The sequence below is a fragment of the Anomaloglossus baeobatrachus genome, chromosome 6 (assembly GCF_048569485.1).
Source record: "Anomaloglossus baeobatrachus isolate aAnoBae1 chromosome 6, aAnoBae1.hap1, whole genome shotgun sequence".
Lineage (NCBI taxonomy): Eukaryota > Metazoa > Chordata > Amphibia > Anura > Aromobatidae > Anomaloglossus > Anomaloglossus baeobatrachus.
In genome coordinates this window covers 106025547-106045346 of record NC_134358.1, presented here as the reverse complement: position 1 = coordinate 106045346, position 19800 = coordinate 106025547, and the positions used below count along the sequence as shown (strand labels likewise).

At 45.9% G+C, this 19800-nt stretch overlaps 1 protein-coding gene across 1 annotated transcript in view; it reads right to left on the bottom strand.

Moving 5' to 3' along the window:
* Positions 1-209: 209 nt before the first annotated feature.
* PEX2 (peroxisomal biogenesis factor 2) overlaps positions 210-19800 on the bottom strand; it is a 22939-nt gene continuing 3348 nt past the window's right edge. The window contains exons 2-3 of the mRNA XM_075353160.1: positions 14459-14519; positions 210-4363 (exon numbers count right to left, since the gene is read on the bottom strand). Coding sequence (XP_075209275.1) covers positions 3438-4352 — 915 coding nt within the window. The 5' untranslated portion in view covers positions 4353-4363; positions 14459-14519 and the 3' untranslated portion in view covers positions 210-3437. The remainder of the gene's footprint in view (positions 4364-14458; positions 14520-19800) is intronic.

Sequence of the window (19800 nt, the reverse complement as noted above, 5' to 3'; positions counted from 1 at the left end):
CTTATTAAAAAACATTCCACAGGGAAACAAAAGTAGAAAACATAAAACCGGAGACAATTTACCGACGCCATCTCATTCGCGTCCAAACACAGACATGTTTCGGGAATGACTCCTTTCTCATGTCCCGAAACATGTCTGTGTTAAGACGCGAATGAGATGGCGTCGGTAAATTGTCTCCGGTTTTAGGTTTTCTAATTTTGTTTCCCTGTGGAATGTTTTTTTTAATAAGAAAAAATAAAGTCTTGGATGTTTTAGAATCTACATCGCTGGATTTTTTCTGCCTTTACAAGTATACCCCCTGGTTTACTCCCCAGGATCCGTGTGACGAGATTCTATTTTTACGATATATGTGGAGGGTTTTCTTTTTTCAAAAGTACAACTGTTTATTGCTGGCTAATCAGTCATTTAAAGGGACTCTGACAGCAGGATTTTGCTACTTCATCTGAGAGCAGCATAATGTAGACAAAGAAATCCTGAATCCAAAAATGTATCACTTTGATTACTGGCTACAGCCGTTCTGACAATCTGCAGTTTTAGCTTTACTCCTGTAGCAGAGTCCACAGAGCTGCCCCCGCCCACACCAGGCACTCTATAGAGATTGTACATTAACTGTAAGGAGTCAGAGGAGGTGGTGTGGAAGACAATATGACAGCAGACAGCTAGCCACAGTAACAAGGTTCCGGCTGCTAAAACAAAACACAGCAAATAAACAAAAAATTGGACAGTGACAACACAGGCATGCCTGAACTTTCTGTCTTAACCTTTACAGCATGCTGGCTCCAGCTTATATAGCAAAAACCTGCTGACAGATTCCCTTTAAAGCCAACACGTTTGTGTAAAATACAACCTATGGGCAATTTTATTAGATAACAATACTGGAGGCATTTTCTAGTACTCAGACTTCTGTTCTAAGAAAAGCAGGGGATAATTCCACAATCATACCTTTTCAGTAGTGCACTCACTCCATTTGTGATATGTGGCACCACGGATTGACTGATTTACTCTGTATAGCTCTCCAGGCAGCGACACTTTTGGCTTGATCGTAGTATTAGGTCAAAATAGGAAGTTTATCATAAATAATATTTAGGCAATATTGATTGAATATTCCAAAACTGGATGATTAGTGGGTGTTCAAAATATGGGAATCTCCAATGACGCCCAAGACTAACCTTCTTACATGTCTCCAAAGACTAGAATAAAGTGTAACCCCAAATGTGCCACCAACTTTCCACCAGGAACTGAAGAACAAACTGCAAAAGTGCCTTTAAAATTTGATTCTAGCTTAAGAACAAAAAAGGCTTCACCTTTATAATTGTTAGGCTATGTGCCCACGAAATAATGTACCCGCGGATATAGCCGCAGGTTTCCCGCCCGGAATCCGCAGCTATCCATTGCTGTGGGTTTCAAGCATTTTTGTTCCGGTAAACCTGCAGGACAAGTGCGGAATTCCCACCCTCTATCTCCGTAGTGGAGGAGCGGGAATTCCGCAGATATTTCCACATGACTAATTGACATGCAGTTTCGTGCGGCTGCGGGACATCCGCAGCATATTCCGCAGCCGCACATACCACAGCATTGATGCAGCACTCCCCAAATCCCATAGGATAACATGGGGAGTGTCTGTACTTGCTTAAACCTGAGGATTTATCTGAAAAATCCAGAAAAATCTGCAAGTTTTCCGTGGCAAAATCTGTGCGTACATTGTCCTGTGGGCACATGGCCTTAAGGTCTTCATACACATTAGAAAAAAAAAAAGTTGGTTGAGGCAGCTGATTTCGATGGGATTGGCCACACCTAATGTGTATAAAGCCTCCCTCACAGAAAGTCAGCTAAAGAACAATTGGGATGCTGAAATGCAATGCTCGATTTTTCCGATATCCTTGGAAATAAGACAGACAGTCTCAAAGTTGTTCGGCAGCGGTTTACTCTCTTCTCCCCATTCAGAACATACCTGCTCAGGTCAAACTGCACAGCTCCCAAGTTTTCGCCATCCAATTCTGCTACACACATACATACATGCATAAAAAAGTGCATGCCGTAGGGGGTTAAAGTACTACAGGCTGTGATTACATTAACGTCAAGACTTCTGTTCTAATGAAGCTATAACAGCTTTGACGTTTGTGTTGTCAAACAGGACCTAACAAATCCTGATCAATACTACTGATCGAGTTCGGTAACTTAAGTATTTTTTTCTTTTATGAATTCTTCCCATAAGTTAAAAACAAAACAGTGGAACAGAAGCCAATGCCAATGTGAATGATGGCTGATGACCATTGAGTGAATGATCATAAAAAACTCATTCCTAATTTCTGACCCATGTAAACATGCTCCAGATCACCCAACAATCAAACTAGAGGCTTGTACATCTGGTGATTGGATCATTACGGCCGGAACGTGGCCTCATGGAAGTGGAGGATGCCCTGCTGACCATATACTGTATTAGGTCAGAACGATCATTGGATTTGAATACTGTTAACTTTTCGATTGTTAACATGCCGAAAGCAACTTCTCTAAATGGGCTTTTATACTTCATCACTTTGCTGGACCTTTAATATAAAACTTTTTGTAATACTTTATATTAAAGATGTGAGGATCTTCTGGCCTACATGAAGTGCACCGGTGTCAGACAGGACATGGCCTTCAACCTCCAAACAAACAGCACTTTTTGCTGCATTAGTATCTTTACTTGGTGTCAGTAAATGACTAGATCCTATAAAATCACGCTCTTTCCTCCAGTGGTAGGAGCCCCATATCACATTCTGTGAGTCCTCTATTACACATTCACAAGATATCCTGATCTCTCCAATGCAACAAGCCCAAGATGTTCTGATGAGACTGCGGGCACAGTGTGGGGGCACTGGGTCATTTGCCAGTGCTCTCAACCATTGTTTTAATTAGGAGGATCTAGCAGAGAACATCCATTAATATTCCCATAGCAGGATATAGTTATAGAAACAGGTTCTTCGTATGTGGCGATATTAGATAATAATTAAAGATGAAAACTCATGAAATATTCACAAGTCTCGGTGGAATTCAGTTTACAATTCACTTTCACATTTCATGTTATGCAAATTGGCTCTCCTCTAGAAGAAACCATATTAACTAACACAGGCAACAGTCTGTAGACGGCCACTCCAGAATTTTGGCCCTTGTCAGGTCAGTGCAGGGTTCTGCTTGGCTGGATGAAATGTCTCCGAGAACTCTGGATGAAGGGCGGTTCTTGTTCTCATTGATATGCATCAGAACGCATCCCATCCAGTCAACGAGGACCCGTCTCTGAACCGACGAGAGGCAAAAAACGTGAAACAACTGTCTACATGAGGGTTTTGGGCATGGCACATTTGAAATAGTTTTCTGCCTTCTGGAGGAGAGCTCATTTGCATAGCCTTTGCCATGAAAATTTGCCTTTGACTAGTCCTTCAGAGCAATTTTTTATCTTACAAAGTGTGAACCTCAGAGATTTCAATCTTGAACTCCAGGGGCTGCAGGCTGTGCACCTGGGTACTACACTTAGGACATGTGAAATACATGTCAGCCATTAAATTGCTTTTAATACAGTAGTAGCAAAAGATGTGAGTGCAACCGATGGTATGAGGCATGGTGGGCCACTCTCCACACAGACAGCATTCCTTGCAGATGGTGGCTACGGATGGGTCAGCAAGTCGTAGGCCTCTGACTGGCTTACACCAAGAAAACAACTTTGATTTTAGCTTTTGGGTATTGACAAGGGGCAGAAGAAAAATCAAGAATTCAGCAAATCCATGCCACAAAATTTCCCTGTTCATGTAATCAAAGCCAACGTGCCGTACATCTTGGGGTTTCTTGAAAACAGATCGGATTCCGAGCAATCGTTCAGTCAATGTTGCAAACTTTCCTTGCTGAAGAAAAATTAAGAAGTTCAAGAGTCCGAAAATCTTGGCGAGTCCAGAAACAACATTAATTATGTGCTTCATTCTGAGAAACGATGACCCGAACGGATTATTACTGAATATGTCATAGGACCTTTCCTCCAACCACTTGCCCCCAACTGATAACAGTGCAAACCATACTTTCTGCTGTTTATTTAGTGGTTGGTATTTTGGAGTCTGAGACAGGTCGTTTTTGTAATGAATGTTCAATATTGCCTGCCCCACAGTGGCATTCTTGGTGTAGACTGTGTATCTCCACAAAAACAGCCATAAAAATGCTTTAATCTCTGCTTCGTAGCGGCTCAGAAGTCCGGGTTTGAAGCCTTGAAAACAACTATTAAACTGAGTCCAGATTAATTGCTCCAACGCCTTGTTTAGTTCAATAGCATCCAGTTGACTAATTCTTAATACAGGATTTATGTCTTCCATATTGTTTTTAGCCATGGCCAATTCAGCTGCAGGGAAATAAATCAGGTTATTTAGCATGCAGAATAATTATCTGAATGAAAAGCTCTAAGTCTAATTCAGACCATATATTATTATCAAGGTCAATGAAGGAAGCTGCAAAAGGGCAAATTCTGGTTATTAACATGCTTCGGCAACCAAGTGGCTCGCTGGCTAGCATTTTTACTTCTAATTTTACCCTACACCATTTGGGCCATAATTTGGGTTCCAGAAGATCAAAATCTCCAAGTACTTTGGTTTCTGCACACTTATTGCCAGTTTCCTAGCAAGCGTCCTTAATGTAGGCACAAAGGGGAACAATTCATGTCAGTCTTCAACCTAATTCCTGCTAGAGTGAGGTGCATCAAGTTAGGAGGAAAGTGTAATCTCTACAGTCAAGACCGAAAGTGTTGGCACCCTTGAAATTGTTCCAGTAAAAAGTATTTCTCACAGTTAATTACATAAAATTAAACAGGTGCATGACAAAACGTGCATTTCCTTTGAGTTTATTGGTTCAACACACAAAAAAAAATTAAAAAATAATCATCATCCACAAACCAGAAAAAAAAGGCAAGTTGGACATCATTTCACACAAATCCCCCAAAATGGGCTGGACATGGTTGTTGGCACTTTTCCCACATCTGTGGGTAAACAACTTTGTAGCAAGCATATGGCATCCTTCAAACTCACCTAATGCCAGAAGGAGGGGGGGGGGGGGGGGAAGAGAAGACAGTGATGCCATCTTTACATTGTGTGTCTGTGTGAAGAACAGAAAGAGGAAGAGGAGAAGAGAACGGTCTGAGGACTTGAGAACCACAATTGTTGAAAAATAACAGTCTCAAGGTTAAAAGTCCATCTCCAGAGATCTTGATATTCCTTTGTCCACAGTGCACAACATACATCAAGAAGTTTAAAACCCATGGCACTGTAGCTAATCTCCCTGGACATGGCACAACAGAGTAAATGTGATGAAAGGATACAACGCAGGGTAGTCCAGATGGTGGATAAGCAGCTCCAATCAAGTTTTAGGCACCCTTCACACATCCATGTTTCTGGTAGGTGCGACATCCATTTTCACACACGTACCGGAGACACGGACACACATAGACCCATTAAAATCACTGGGTTTGTGCACATTTCCGTGTTTTGACACAGACCGTTTGGAGCAGACGCTTGTGCTCCACACATCGACATATCCTTTCTCTGCTGGCAGCATGGGTGTCACACGGACTGCGCACTGATGTGATCCATGGGACACGTACCGAAGAAAACAGAGGTCACATAAAAATAAAAAATTTTTATACTTAGTCTCCGGCGCTGATGTCTCTGCTGGTACTTCCAGGCCCGCTCATTAAGCTCTTTGCATATTCACACCACTTAGCACAGACACGGAGGAAGTAACAGCAGGACAGGAGACCGGTAACTATAGTAGTTCATGCTGTCCGTGTTCTATCTGGAAGTCACAAGGATAGTACGCTTAGAACACAACAGACACACGCAACTTCACCACGGACGTGTGAAGGAGGCCTTAAAGAAACTCACGCTGTCCTGCAGGCTCAGGGTGCATCAGTGTCAGTGCAAACCATTCCTCAACATTTGTATGAAATTAAATGCTATGATAGGAGACCGAGGAGGATGCCACTGCTGACAAAGACAATGTACACAAGCCAAAATACTTCTGGGAAAGAGTGTTGTGGACAGATGAGATCAATATAGAGCTTTATGGTAAACCACATCATTCTACAGTTTACCAAAAACAGAATGAGGCCCACAAAGAAAAGAACACAGTACCTACAGTCAAATATGGTGGAGGTTCAAAGATGTTTTGGGGTTGTTATGCTGGCTCCGGCACTGGGTGCAATGATTGTGGGCAAGGCATCATGAATAGGGCTGAGCAAAATGCTTGGTGCGAACTAAGCCTAACGAGCATTTTGATGTTTGGTACTCGTTTACCGACTATAATGGAACTCAATGGAGAACTCATTTTTTGGAAGATTTTCCAGAAAAATGGACTTCCATTCTACTCTGTAAAAGCTGGGTTTGCATCCTAGGTCAAGGGTTTTCCAACAGGACAAAGACCCCAAACATACTTCAAGAAGCAGGTAGAAATAGATGGAAACAAATGCCTGGACAGTTCTAAAGTGGCAGCAATGAATCCGGATCTAAATACCATCGAACACCTGTGGAGAGATCTTAAATTTGCTGTTGGTAGAAGGCGCCTTCAACAATGAGAGACCTGGAGCAATTTGCAACATAAGAGTGGCAAGAAATTACAGTTGAGAGGTGTAAGAAACTTGTTGATGGTTATAGGAAGAGATTGATTTTACTTACCCTGTTTCTCCGAAAATAAGACAGTCATATTTTTATTTGCCCCAAAAAAAGCACTAGGTCTTATTTTCAGGGGTTTCTTATTCTCGAGGAGACATGGTTTGGGGTAAGTTTACCCCCCACAAAAAGCAGACCCCCCCCAACCCCCCTCTTCCCAGGATCATCATACTTACCAGCCCCGGGCATCTGTATGGCTCCCAAGATCTCCCAGCACTTTGCAATCATCTGCGTCTGGCCGACACACATACATCAGAACACAGACTCACACATCAGATAGCGCACACTCATATAGACAGAGACACACAAACACACACCTATCAGATTCCACATCATTCCTCCCTGTGCTCTCCAGGCAGCTGTGCTGCACGCTCTCCTCCTCTGCGTCCAGCTGACACTCACACATCAGACAGCATACACACACACACACACACACACACACACACACACCGTCTGGTAAATTTGATCACGGGGTCTTCTTTCTTCTCTCTTCTGGGGGTGTCCGATATCGAAGTGTCCTGCAGTGTCTAACTTTTTTACCGCTGCATGGACACTTCATTACTGACCGCGGCTAGGTCTTATTTTCAGGGAAACACTGTATTTATGCCAAAGGGTGTGCAACCAAATATTAAGTTGGGGGTGCCAACAATTTTTCAGATTTTTGTGTGAAATTATACCTTTGTTTTTTTGTGTTGTACTAATACATACAAACAATAAACTATTTGTATAACAAAACATTTAGAATTGCAATAAATTTTCTTGGAGAAATACTTCATTTCCTGGAACAATTTCAAGGCAGTCAACACTTTCAGCCATGATGGTACTCATCTCCATATCTTCTACTCTGGAGACACCTATAGGGAGTATTAGAAGGGGGTGTCTCAGCGAGTGAAGTCTTTAGAATAGTAAGTCAGTCTACGACAGTGAGGCTCTTCAGGGCCTGCTTGGTCTGACTATTATAGTCAATGGCTAACCATATGAACTTATCACTTTTCTTGCGCTTCATTCCAATGATTGACATGGTCCCAATGAATGGATGTTGATGGTGTGCTAACATGCTTGTGAATAAGCAGTGTGAGAGGATGATCTAACTCACCTCTCCACTGTTATCGCCATCTGACGCAGGATTTCAGCTCAGTGCGCATGATCCTGGACTTCCGGTCATGTGCACTACTTCAGTTTAAAGCCAGGACGCGTACACGCGGCTTCATAGTGCGCATGACCCGAACTCCGGGCCGAAATCCAGCGTTGGACGCGATGGCAGCAGAGAGGTGAGTGAGTGCATCCTCTGATGCTGCACATTCATTAGCATGTTAGTATGTCCACAGGGATGTACTAACATGCTAATGGAGCGGACTAGCAAAGGAAGCAACGACTTTGGGACTAGTTCCTGTGCTCATTAACATATAATAAAAGATCTTTACAAACACTTTTTCTAAAGATCTCTTTATCTATGCTAGTGTATACAGGGACAGTTAGGCTAGGTGCGCACGTGTGCGCTCTGCACCGCACCGAAAAGGTGCGCTTCAGAGCGCAGCTGAAAAGCTGCGTTCTGAAGCGCATGGTGCCGGCGAGAACGTGCGCTCTGCCTGCAGCTCCTGCCATAGACAGAGCAGGAGCTGCCGGCAAAGCGCACGGAAGAAGTGACATGTCACTTCTTAGAACGCAGCGATTCGGCAAGCAGCCGAAGCGCTGCGTTCTAATATGCCATGTGCGCACGGCCCCTGCACAATCTCCATAGATTGTGCAGGGGACGCAGGACGCATGCAGTTACGCTGCGCTACAAAGCGCAGCGTAACTGCATGAATTACGCACACGTGCGCACATAGCCTAAGGCAGGGATTAGCAATATACACCCAGAACTGCTCGTGGTTCTGGGTGCATATTGGACATGACCGGTTCCCTTTAAAGAGGTTAACCATTGAATAAAATGAGCCACTCTTAAAAAAGGTGGTCTGCCATCGCTAAAGTGCAAATCACACAGTGCCATCCATTCCGTATTAGCTAACGTGTGCCCCCTCACAGTGCCAACACTGCATCCCATTGCTGTATTTTGAGATTATATATATATATATATATATATATATATATGTATATATATAATATATATACAGTGCCTACAAGTAGTAGGACAAATCTAGCAGAGAGGAGCAGGTGGACGGAGAGCCACCGGGGAATTGTAACATTTACATCAAAATCCCTCTGATTGTTTTGCAAATTCTGCCTTCCCCTTTTGCCCGTATAAATATGCAGAACATGATTTATTAAAACTGTATAAAAGAAAATAAAAAAATACTCCAATAAAATGTGAATAAAAGATAAAAATACACAAAGAGCAACCCAGTGCTAAAAATGAAATCCCACTAAACTGCATTGTCCGTGTTAAAGAATGGGATTCACCAAAACTTGGGGCGAGTTGTATAGACCTCAGCAGGTGTGGAGCTCCTAAATGTCCAGCTCCACTTTGACTGACTGCTTCCGGAATTTCGTATTATTTTGTCCACCCATGGTCAAAACATACATAGATAGTTGACCCCATGCTTGAAGTATAGAGTAGAAACCAGGAACAAAAGGCCGGCTTCTGCAGGTGGGCCCGACTATTGTATTGTGATTATCTGATGAAAGAATAAAATTGTATGTGGGGAGAGAGAGGAAAACTAAATGCTCCGCAGTCCCGAGACTATTCATGAAATACTCCACTCTGCTACCTATTGACATTCGCTCAACGTCACATGAATATCATGTTGTAACAAAGAATGACCCCAGATCTGCAGACAAAACCCGAGAACAAAGGGAGGTTCTTTCTCTTGAGGTCACTGCACTAACAAAAAGAAAAGTCAAACTACTGAAGCCAAATTGTGCACATGCATAAAATGTGGAGGCGAGCCCACTGCGGCCATTTGCCGGCTTCTATTCCCTGTAGGCCAATTTAAGTGAGCACCTTCCAAGCAGATGATATGTGCAAGAATGCTGCATCGGATTTCCCCTTCTAAGGCAGGAGTAAATAAATAAGCACGAGCTGCATTTATCCTTATGTACTGATGCAAAACGCAATTTAAAAAAAAATAAATAAATAAAAAAAAGGCTCCATTTTGCCCCGAATGCTACAATACTCTATAATGATTACATAGAATATACTGCTGAAGAATGCGAGGCATACGGTAAGTGCAGACTCCGAGCAGACCATTTCTAGCCAAAACACATTGTCTGTAAATGCAGGCAAAAAGAAATCCTGCTAAAAATACCATTAAGGGCGCTTTACACGCAGCGACATCGCTAGCAATGTCACTCGTGAAAGCACCCGCCCCCGTCGATTGTGCGTCACGGGCAAATCGCTGCCTGTGGCTCACAATACCGCTAGGCCCAGTCACACGGACTTACCTTCCTAGCGACGTCACTGTGGCCGGCGAGCTGCCTCTTTTCTAAGGGTGCGGTTCGTGCAGCGTCACAGCAACGTCACATGGCAGGCGTCCAATAGAAGCGGAGGGGCGGAGAGCAGCCACATGAATGTCACGCCCATCTCGTTGCTGGAGGACGCTGGTACGCTGTTCGGCATTCCTGGGGTGTCACATGTAGCGATGTGTGCTGCCTCAGGAACGACGAACAACCTGCATCCAAAATCAGCAACGATATATTGGAAATGGACGACGTGTCAACGATCAACGATTTGGTAAGTATTTTGCATCGTTAGCGGTCACTCGTACGTGTCACACGCAACGACGTCGCTAACGAGGCCGGATGTGTGTCACGAATTCCGTGACCCCAACGACATCTCGTTAGAGATGTCGTTGCGTGTAACGGGGCCTTTAGGATACGTGTCAACGATCAGGCTTTCTCGCGCTCTTGATGCAGCGTATTTTCTCTTGCAGAGAGGCGGCATATGTGCCCTCAATCAGGCTTCTGGGCACAGCGTATTTTCCCGATGTTCTCCGGCTCAGAACACTCGCATCTTCGCAAAAATAAAATGTACACACAGCGGCTTAGAAACCTGCGCCACAGGTTACATTATGGAGCGTCTAAGAGAAGGCACAGTGGGCAGGAGATTTCTATAAATTCCATTCACTAAGCTTATACGGTACACAGCGTTTTGGACAAAGCAAAAATACACCGCATCCAAGACACTGCTAATTCTGATCGTATGTGTTCAACCTTAAAGGAATCAGACCTTTGACAAAACAGCAGGAAATGGTTTAAAAAAAAAAAAAAAAAAAAAAAAAAAAAAAAAAATTATTTTCATGGCTCCTATATTTCAAGGGTCTTAAGTGACATAGGACCCAAAAAGTGTTAAGAAATATATGACATGGCATACCGTATTTTTCGGACCATAAGACGCACTTTTTTCCCCCCAAATGTTGAGGGAAAGTGGGGGAAAGTCTTATGGTCTGAATGTGGCTGCGGGGAATGAGGGTCATCGGGAACACGAGCAGGCTGTAGCAGCCTGCCGTGACCACGTGGACCCGCTCATTTAATATGCACGCCCATCCCCCGCCCATCATTCCTCAGCGCTGAAGCAGGCACTGACAGGTGGGCGGGATGATGGGCGGGGGATAAACAGCCGGCCCGCATGATCACCCCTGGCAACTACGGCCTGGAGTGATCATGTGCAGCTGTATTCACTGCTCCCCGTGCATCATCATCAGCGCGGGGTGCAGTGAATCAGTGTACAGTACTCACCCCTGCAGCATCGCTCATTCTCCCGTCTGTGTCAGCGGCAGCGCCGCTGAGTGGAGCCATCCCCGTTACCTTGCGATCATCTCCTTTGCCGTCGGCTGGGTGGAGACTAGCGGCGCGCACAGCGATGACATCATCGCTGTGCGCACATGTCCACACGCAGCCGCCGGCACAGACACAGGAGATGATCGCGATGCAGCAGGATAACGGGGACGGCTCCTCTCAGCGGCGCTGCCGCTGACACAGACGGGAGGACAAATGATGCTGCAGGAGAACGGGGACGGCACCACTCAGCGGCGCTGCCGCTGACACAGACCGGAGGACGAGCGATGCTGCAGGGAGTGAGGTGAGTATGAAAGTTTATTTTTGTTTATATGCCACAGGATGCGGCCATACACCAGGATGGGGGGGGGGGGGGGGGGGTCATCCGAGCAGGACGGGGGGGGGGGGGGGGGGGGGTCATCCGAGCAGGATGGGGGGGGGGGGGGGGTCATCCGAGCAGGATGGGGGGGGGTGGGGGGTCATCCGAGCGCATATGCCATGATGGGTTATATAGCAGGATGCGGCCATATGCCAGTATATAGCAGGATGCGGCCATATGGCAGGATGACGGTATATAGCAGGATGAGGGACATATACTGTATATACAAGGCAGGAGGATCATTACCAGGATGCGGCACCTTGGTAGAGAATTTGGGGACATTACCCCCATAACAGTGTAGGCAGCAGATCCTCGCCCCATAACAGTGTGTCATGACCACATTTTTTGCTTAAAATTTTAATTTTCCTATTTTCCTCCTCTAAAACCAGGGTGCGTCTTATAGTCCGAAAAATACGGTATATACACATTGCGCCACAGTCCTGCTGGCTGTGTCCCATCACAGACTTTATCTGGGTCAGTGCTTGACCAGTGTAACATATCACTGTGGTGACCGATTAGCCGCAGCGGTCACACGCTGACCACACCAGAAGTGAAGGAGTTGAAGCCAGTGTAGACACAGACAGCAGGACATATATATATTAGAAAAACTCCTCTAAGGCTACTTTCACACATCCGGTTTGAGCAGTGCGGCTCAATCCGGCTGTGAAACCTATGCAACGGATGCGGCGAAAACACCGCATCCTTTGCATAAGTTTTTACATGCGGCCCGTCTGTTTTTTCTTCCGGTTGCGGCACGCTACTGAGCATGCGCAGTGGAATAAACCGCATGCGGCGGCCGGATGCAGTTTTTGCCGCATCGCGCCGTATCCGGCGTCCATAGGCATGCATTGAAAATGCGCCGCAGCAACCGGATGCGGCGCGATGCGTTTTTTTTTTTGCCGGAGCAAAACACGAGCCAGGGAACGTTCCATCCGGCCGCCGCATCAGCTAAATCTGACGCATGCGGCAAAAAACGGACGGAACACAAGCCCATGCGGCGCCAATGCAAGTCAATGCTGGAAAAAACGAAACCGGCGGCAAAAAAAAAAAAAAAAAAAAAGCCGCACTGCTACGGCCGGGTGTGTGAAAGTAGCCTTAGGCTGCTTTCACACATCAGTTTTTTGCCATCAGGCACAATCCGGCAAAAAACGGATCCAGTGCTGGATTGATTTATTCCCCATAGACTTGTATTAGCGCCGGATGACCTTGCGTTGCATGTAGCAACCGCCGGATCCAGCGAAAAATCATTTTCTGGCGGCTGGAAAGAAGGCAGCATGCAGCGTTTTTTGGCTGCGGCGAAAAAAAACGGACCACGCCAAATCCGAAGGCATGTTGTATAATGGAAGCCAATGGGCATATGCCGGAAACCAACGATGGATCCGGTTTTTGTTTCTGGGCATGCCCAGACGTTGTGTCAATATAGTCTCTCTCTCTCTCGATGTGTCAGTCGGTCCGTCGGTCTCTCTCTCCCTTATACTCACAGATCACGGGCGCGGCGCTGCACAGCTGTCACACTGTGGCGGATTCTCCTGCTTTTGTAAATGCCGGCCGCTCATTATTCCATCTGGTATTCCCTGCCAACCGACGCCTATGATTGGTTGCAGACAGACGAGCCCCCACAGCTCTCTCACTGCAACCAATAACAGCCGCCGGTGGGCGGGTCTATATAGTGCAGTAAAGTAAATAAATAAATAATTTAAAAAAAAAAAAAACGTGCGGTTCCCCCGAAATGAAAAAATGATGTGTGAAAGCAGCCTAAGGCCTGAGTCACACTTGCGCGTATCTCGTGCGAGTCTCGCATCGCATCACCTGGCACGGCCGCACTCTCCTGACAGGAGTGGATCGCCTGCATGTATTTCTATGCGCAGCTGAGACGTTCCTGTCCGGAGAGCATCAGGCCGAGCCAGGTGATGCGATGCGAGACTCGCACGAGATACGCGCAAGTGTGACTCCGGTCTAAGGCAAGAAAAAAACCAAGGAGAAAAATTGTAGGAAAAATACCCTGACTATAAATAAATAAGTTGCAAGTGCTTAATAAACAGGGTACTTAGTATATACATTTTTGCAAAAAGGTAAGAAGCTGTCTCACCTCGTCACGGTGTACCCATCTGAGACAGTCCCTAACCTACTAAAGTTAAAAACATATTCTGTACCTGACTTGTGTCATGTCCAAACTTCAATATGGATGGTAAAGTGGTTAGCTGGGTCCCAGATTAAATACACAGCAAAAAGTGAGACGCAGGTAATTGTTCAGCCTCAGTATCAGGAGGGCTGCACCCCCAACTTGCATAAAAGCAAGATAACAGACAAAAAACACAAGGCAGTAGCTCAGCACATGGAAGTCAGTGATGAAATCTGGTGAAGATCTTGGGAAGGAAGGCACCGGATCTAAGCAAAAATGTGTTTATTTTTTTGGTTTTTTTTTTTTTATTTCCTGCATGTTTTCCTCCAAATTCAGATAACCCTTTTAAATTTCTTGGTAGAAAAATTTGATGATTTACATTAAGTATTACTGTCAAACTTCTGGACCTTTTTTCTAGACTAGGAGAGGTCAAGAAGGGCCAAATTGGATACCATAAAACTGCACCAGGGGACCCCTGAACCTACAAAACAGTCATCCACACTTGGTGGGGTGTAAATGAGAAGAAGTCATGTGGACAATGTATGTAATTCCATATACAGTTCATACCTTTCCTGGCAGCCTGGGGTGAGATCGGACGGATATTGTGGTCCTCGTTTACACGAATAACCTAAAAAATGAATATGGAAATAGGTCGGAGATCAGCAACACACAGATTATCACATAAGGACGATGGTCACAAAATCACATACATCTAAGCCAGTCCAATGCCCAAAACCAAAAATGTTACTTTTCAAACCGGCTCAAGGAAAAATTTGCGACCAAAACTGGATCAAAGGGGCGACAGCAGGTCAGCTTGGAATTTAAGCCATCAATGTCAAAAGATAAAGATTTCATTAAGAACTGGTAACCCTTTCAAAGACTCCCTTATAGGTCGTGGGTAAGTTTGGTGCACAGCTCACATATGTCTCAGCATATATAACACGTGTACTATATATACAGTGTGAACACGGCCCAACACATTAATAATCATGGTGCATGTTTATGTGGTCACTTTTATCTGTTGTATTTTTTCAGACAATAAGACACTTTATTTCCCAAAACTTGGAAGGAAAGTTGGGGTGCATCTTATAGTTGGAAATGTACCTGGCTCGCTGTGGGGGCGGCGGAGAGGGTACACCGGAGGCCAGAGCAGGGTCACAGCTGCAGGAAGCTGGCGGCAGCAGGATTGGGGCGATCACGTGCGTCTGTTCTTAAAGACTATTGAATGAATATCCACTGCTCTCCGCACCGAGGTCAGAAGTTGTAAAAGGCCTAAAGATGTTTACTATCACTGAGGCCGGGCCAAGAGGTGGGCAGGAATATGGGAGTGGGGTGCAGTGGATATTCATTTCATATTAGCCAGCAACAAAAGTCAGTGCATGGTAGTGATATCATGCGGTGCTCATCGCTTACACGTCAAAGTCAGTTACCGGTATCAGAAGAGGACGCTGAGTGCCAAGAGAGCAGAGGGAAGGCGAGTACAATAGTTTATTCTTTGTGCGCTTTAAAAAAAAAAAAAAAAAAAAAAATGCAGCATGACGGGAGACATACATACCAGGATGGGCCCAAGATGAAGGATACATACATACCAGGATGGGCCCAAGATGAAGGATACATACATACCAGAATGGGCCCAAGATGAAGGATACATACATACCAGAATGGGCCCAAGATGAGGGATACATACATACCAGAATTGGCCCAGGATGAAGGACATACATGCATACATACCAGGGTGAAGGACATACATGCATACATACCAGGGTGAAGGACATACATGCATACATACCAGGGTGAAGGACATACATGCATACATACCAGGGTGAAGGACATACATGCACACATACCAGGGTGAAGGACATACATGCATACATACCAGGGTGAAGGACATACATGCATACATACCAGGATGAAGGACATACATGCATACATACCAGGGTGAAGGACATACACCTCTTCCAACAAGCCTACAACCTACAATAGCCCTCAGTCCAGTAGACCACTGCGCAACCAGCTCTGTCCTCACCTATTGTACCATCACCCATTCCCTGTAGACTGTAAGCCCTCGCGGGCAGGGTCCTCTCTCCTCCTGTACCAGTCTGTTATGTACTGTTAATGATTGTTGTACGTATACCCTTTCACTTGTAAAGCGCCATGGAATAAATGGCGCTATAATAATAATAATAATAATAATAATAATAATACATGCATACATACCAGGGTGAAGGACATGCATACATACCAGGGTGAAGGACATGGCATACATACCAGGGTGAAGGACATGGCATACATACCAGGGTGAAGGACATGGCATACATACCAGGGTGAAGGACATGGCATACATACCAGGGTGAAGGACATGGCATACATACCAGGGTGAAGGACATGGCATACATACCAGGGTGAAGGACATGGCATACATACCAGGGTGAAGGACATGGCATACATACCAGGGTGAAGGACATGCATACATACCAGGGTGAAGGACATGCATACATACCAGGGTGAAGGACATACATACATACCAGGGTGAAGGACATACATACATACCAGGGTGAAGGACATACATACATACCAGGGTGAAGGACATACATACATACCAGGATGAAGGACATACATACATACCAGGATGAAGGACATACATACATACATACATACATACATACATACATACATACATACCTACCTACCAGGCTGAAGGACAGACATACATACATACATACATACCAGGATGAAGGATATATACACATACCAGGATGAAGGACATACATACCAAAATAGAGGACATGCATACCAGACATATACACTAAGGTGGGGGGGCATTAGTACAGAATTCAGGGACATTACCCCTCTAACAGTGTCATCAGTTAATCCCGCCCTACAACAGTGAGTCAAGACCACATTTTTTTGCTTCAATTTATTTTTATGGATTTTCCTCCTCTAAAACCTTGGTGCATCTTATGGTCCTGTGAGACCTATAGTGAGAAAAATACAGTATGTGTATAGAGACCACTTCCAAGTCTACAGTACATAGATTCAGAAGTGCTCCCTCTTATGGGACTTTCGTGTCTCCTCATGATGGTATTATACACTCCGCACATCTACCCAGTGAGCTGATAAATGTCCTCCAACAAAAGAAAAAAAAAACAAAAGAAAAAAAACCCCATCATCAACTTTTCCCCTTCCTCCTTGTGTCCAGACTCTGCAGCTTCGCAGATCTGCAATACATTACAAGGTTTGGCTGTGCGCTTCGGTTGTATTAAGTTTTAGACATGATCCCATATCAAGTAAACACATCCTCCGCGCCTAAGTAGGTGTCACATACCACAGCGCAGCCTATAGTAACGGGACCAGGACAGCTGTTCTTTATATCAGCAGTCTCTGTGATCAGCACGTATACGAGCAAAAATCAACAGATTTCCAACAGTTGAGTTGTGTCCACAACAGAGAAATGGCACAATGACAGCAGAACATTAGACAGCCGAGGCCTGCACCACATTTACACACTAATCTACCTCCCTGCTAACATACTGGCCGCTCAGCTCACTGTACAGCTACAAGGGGTCCCAGCTAGGAACGGCTCGTGGCTGTGTACAGACCAAGCAAAGGTCCAACCGCTCAGATCCGGGTGTCGCTACTCATGGCTCGAGGGTCTCCGGACCCGGGGGCGCAGGGTCACTCTAAAATGTGATGGGGGATTATTTACAGTGGATTAGATAGTTCGTGACGCCACCCGTGGTGTGCGGTAATAGGGAGTACCGCCACTGCCGATGGGAGTACCCGGGGTGATGGAGTGGGGCAGCCAGATGACGTAATCCTCCACGGGTAGGGAAAGGCCCAGAGACCCTGGATGGTGGGATGAAGTGCAGGGGGAGCGCAGGCTCGCTGGAAGCAGGGGTTAATCAGGTACTTACTCAGAAGGAAAGCAGACACAGACAACGTAGTAAACCAAGTCTCTAGGTGCCGCTGCCCTTTTGGAGAGCTCGTCCGGGTTCCGTCCCCTGCAGTACTGCCTGATGGAGCCTGCCTCTGTGCACAGATTTTTGTAGTGTCCAAGTGGCCCATAAGCTTGAAGCTGTCCGGGCCCCCGCTCCCCACTTTTTGGTGTGAAGGAGCTGTGCTCTCAGGAGCTCACGCTTGGGATTTCAGTGGGCTGCTTTGGTTGGAAAGCCCGATCCCCCTCGTTGCGCTAGTGCCGATCTCTGAGCTTCGTGGGGACAGTCCATAAAGGCCATGTCCTCCGCAGGTTAATTGCCGGGTTGCTTGAAGCCTCTCCCCGACCTAGGGTCCAGTACCCAGACGTGCCTTCAGTCCCAGACCGGCTATCTGTACTGCTTCTGACCATCCTCCTAGACTAAGCCAGGCACCCAGTCCCAATATCCCACCACCGGGTCTCCGACTCCTCCGGGTCCAGACCACCTTCTGCAACCCAATTTACTTCTCCCCTGGGAGCTTCAACTCCAAGCTTCCTCAGAGCTCCTCACTGCTCGACGGCTACCACGCAACTGACTTGTCATCTCCCACCTCCCTGCCTGACCCCTAGGTGGGCGGCCCTATTACAGCTTAGCAGCCCACTAGTGTGCCTGACAGGGTGTGTTGCGAGGTGCGATTGGGATTTTTGGATCCTGATGGAGGCAGTACTGCAGTTGGGAACCAAGAGGCGTTGAGTCCTGCACTAAGAAAAAGATCGTGTAGTACCCTGTGATGCCCTGACTAGTCCAGGGGCGTCACAGCTGCTCCAGTACCTCCATTAGAGCCTGTAAAGAGATCAGTGGACATGGCGACATCGGCCCCACACACACACACATTTATAGGAGATCAGGGAAGTTATAGATTTAAGGGGTCCCAGCAGACACTAATTATATATCCAAAAGGTTGCAATTGTTAATAGGATTTCACTTAAGAATTAATCTGACCACTCACATTAGGCCACGATTCCACTTGCGTTTTGCACGGATGAGTGCAATCCGATAAAACATTGGATTGCACTAGCACCAGCCATTGATTTCTCATGCCATATTGGCATGAGAACAAACGCAGCATGCTGCGATTCTGCAGCGAGTCTCAGCTCACATGCACCCATACAAGTCTATGGGAGTGTTTGAAACATTGCACTGCACTCGCATGTCATCTGACTGCAGTGCAATGTACGAAGAGACAGGTAGCGGAGGAGATGGGGAAAAAGTGTGTCTCCCCCCTTCTCCGCAGCTGTGATCCGATTGCAAGATCGAATCACAGTCACAAGACCCTCTGCTGACACTTGCAGCAGAGGGTTATTAGCATATTGCTTCCGATGCTCTTGCACCAGAAGCCATACGCCAGTGGAACGGAGCCCTTTGTTGGATAAACCTGACAATTTCGAGGCTACTGGCTGACCATCTAATGTATATGGTGTCCTCCCAACGATGTGGCAGAAAGCAGAGCCGCACATAGGGGGTCCGGGAAAGATTCTGTTCTTCCCCTCTTCTTTCGGGCAAGCCTGTATATGTGGGGGAGGGGGATATAGCTGTCATCTGAACAAACCAACCAATAGCTGTTGAGGGTGTGTGGGAACCTATCCTTAGTGGCCATCAGCCCGATGTAGACCCTGAATGGAGCACAGCAGCCTCCATACAATCTGTAGTGGTCACTGCCCATAAACCGGAGCCGATCAGCAGGGCCCGGCACCGGCCACTACACAGAGCCCACCACCGGCCACTACACAGAGCCAAGCTGTGCTATTCTGCGTCGCTCAATATTTATATTGGGTCACTGGAGGGTGCTGGGTGTCGGACCACCACCGATCTGATCTATAACCTAACCTCCCGATAAGATCAGGATTTCATTCTGGATGAGCCCTTTAGAGCATGTAAAATACATGCATATATGAATACAGAGAACAGACTACTTTTATCAACATAATATGCATT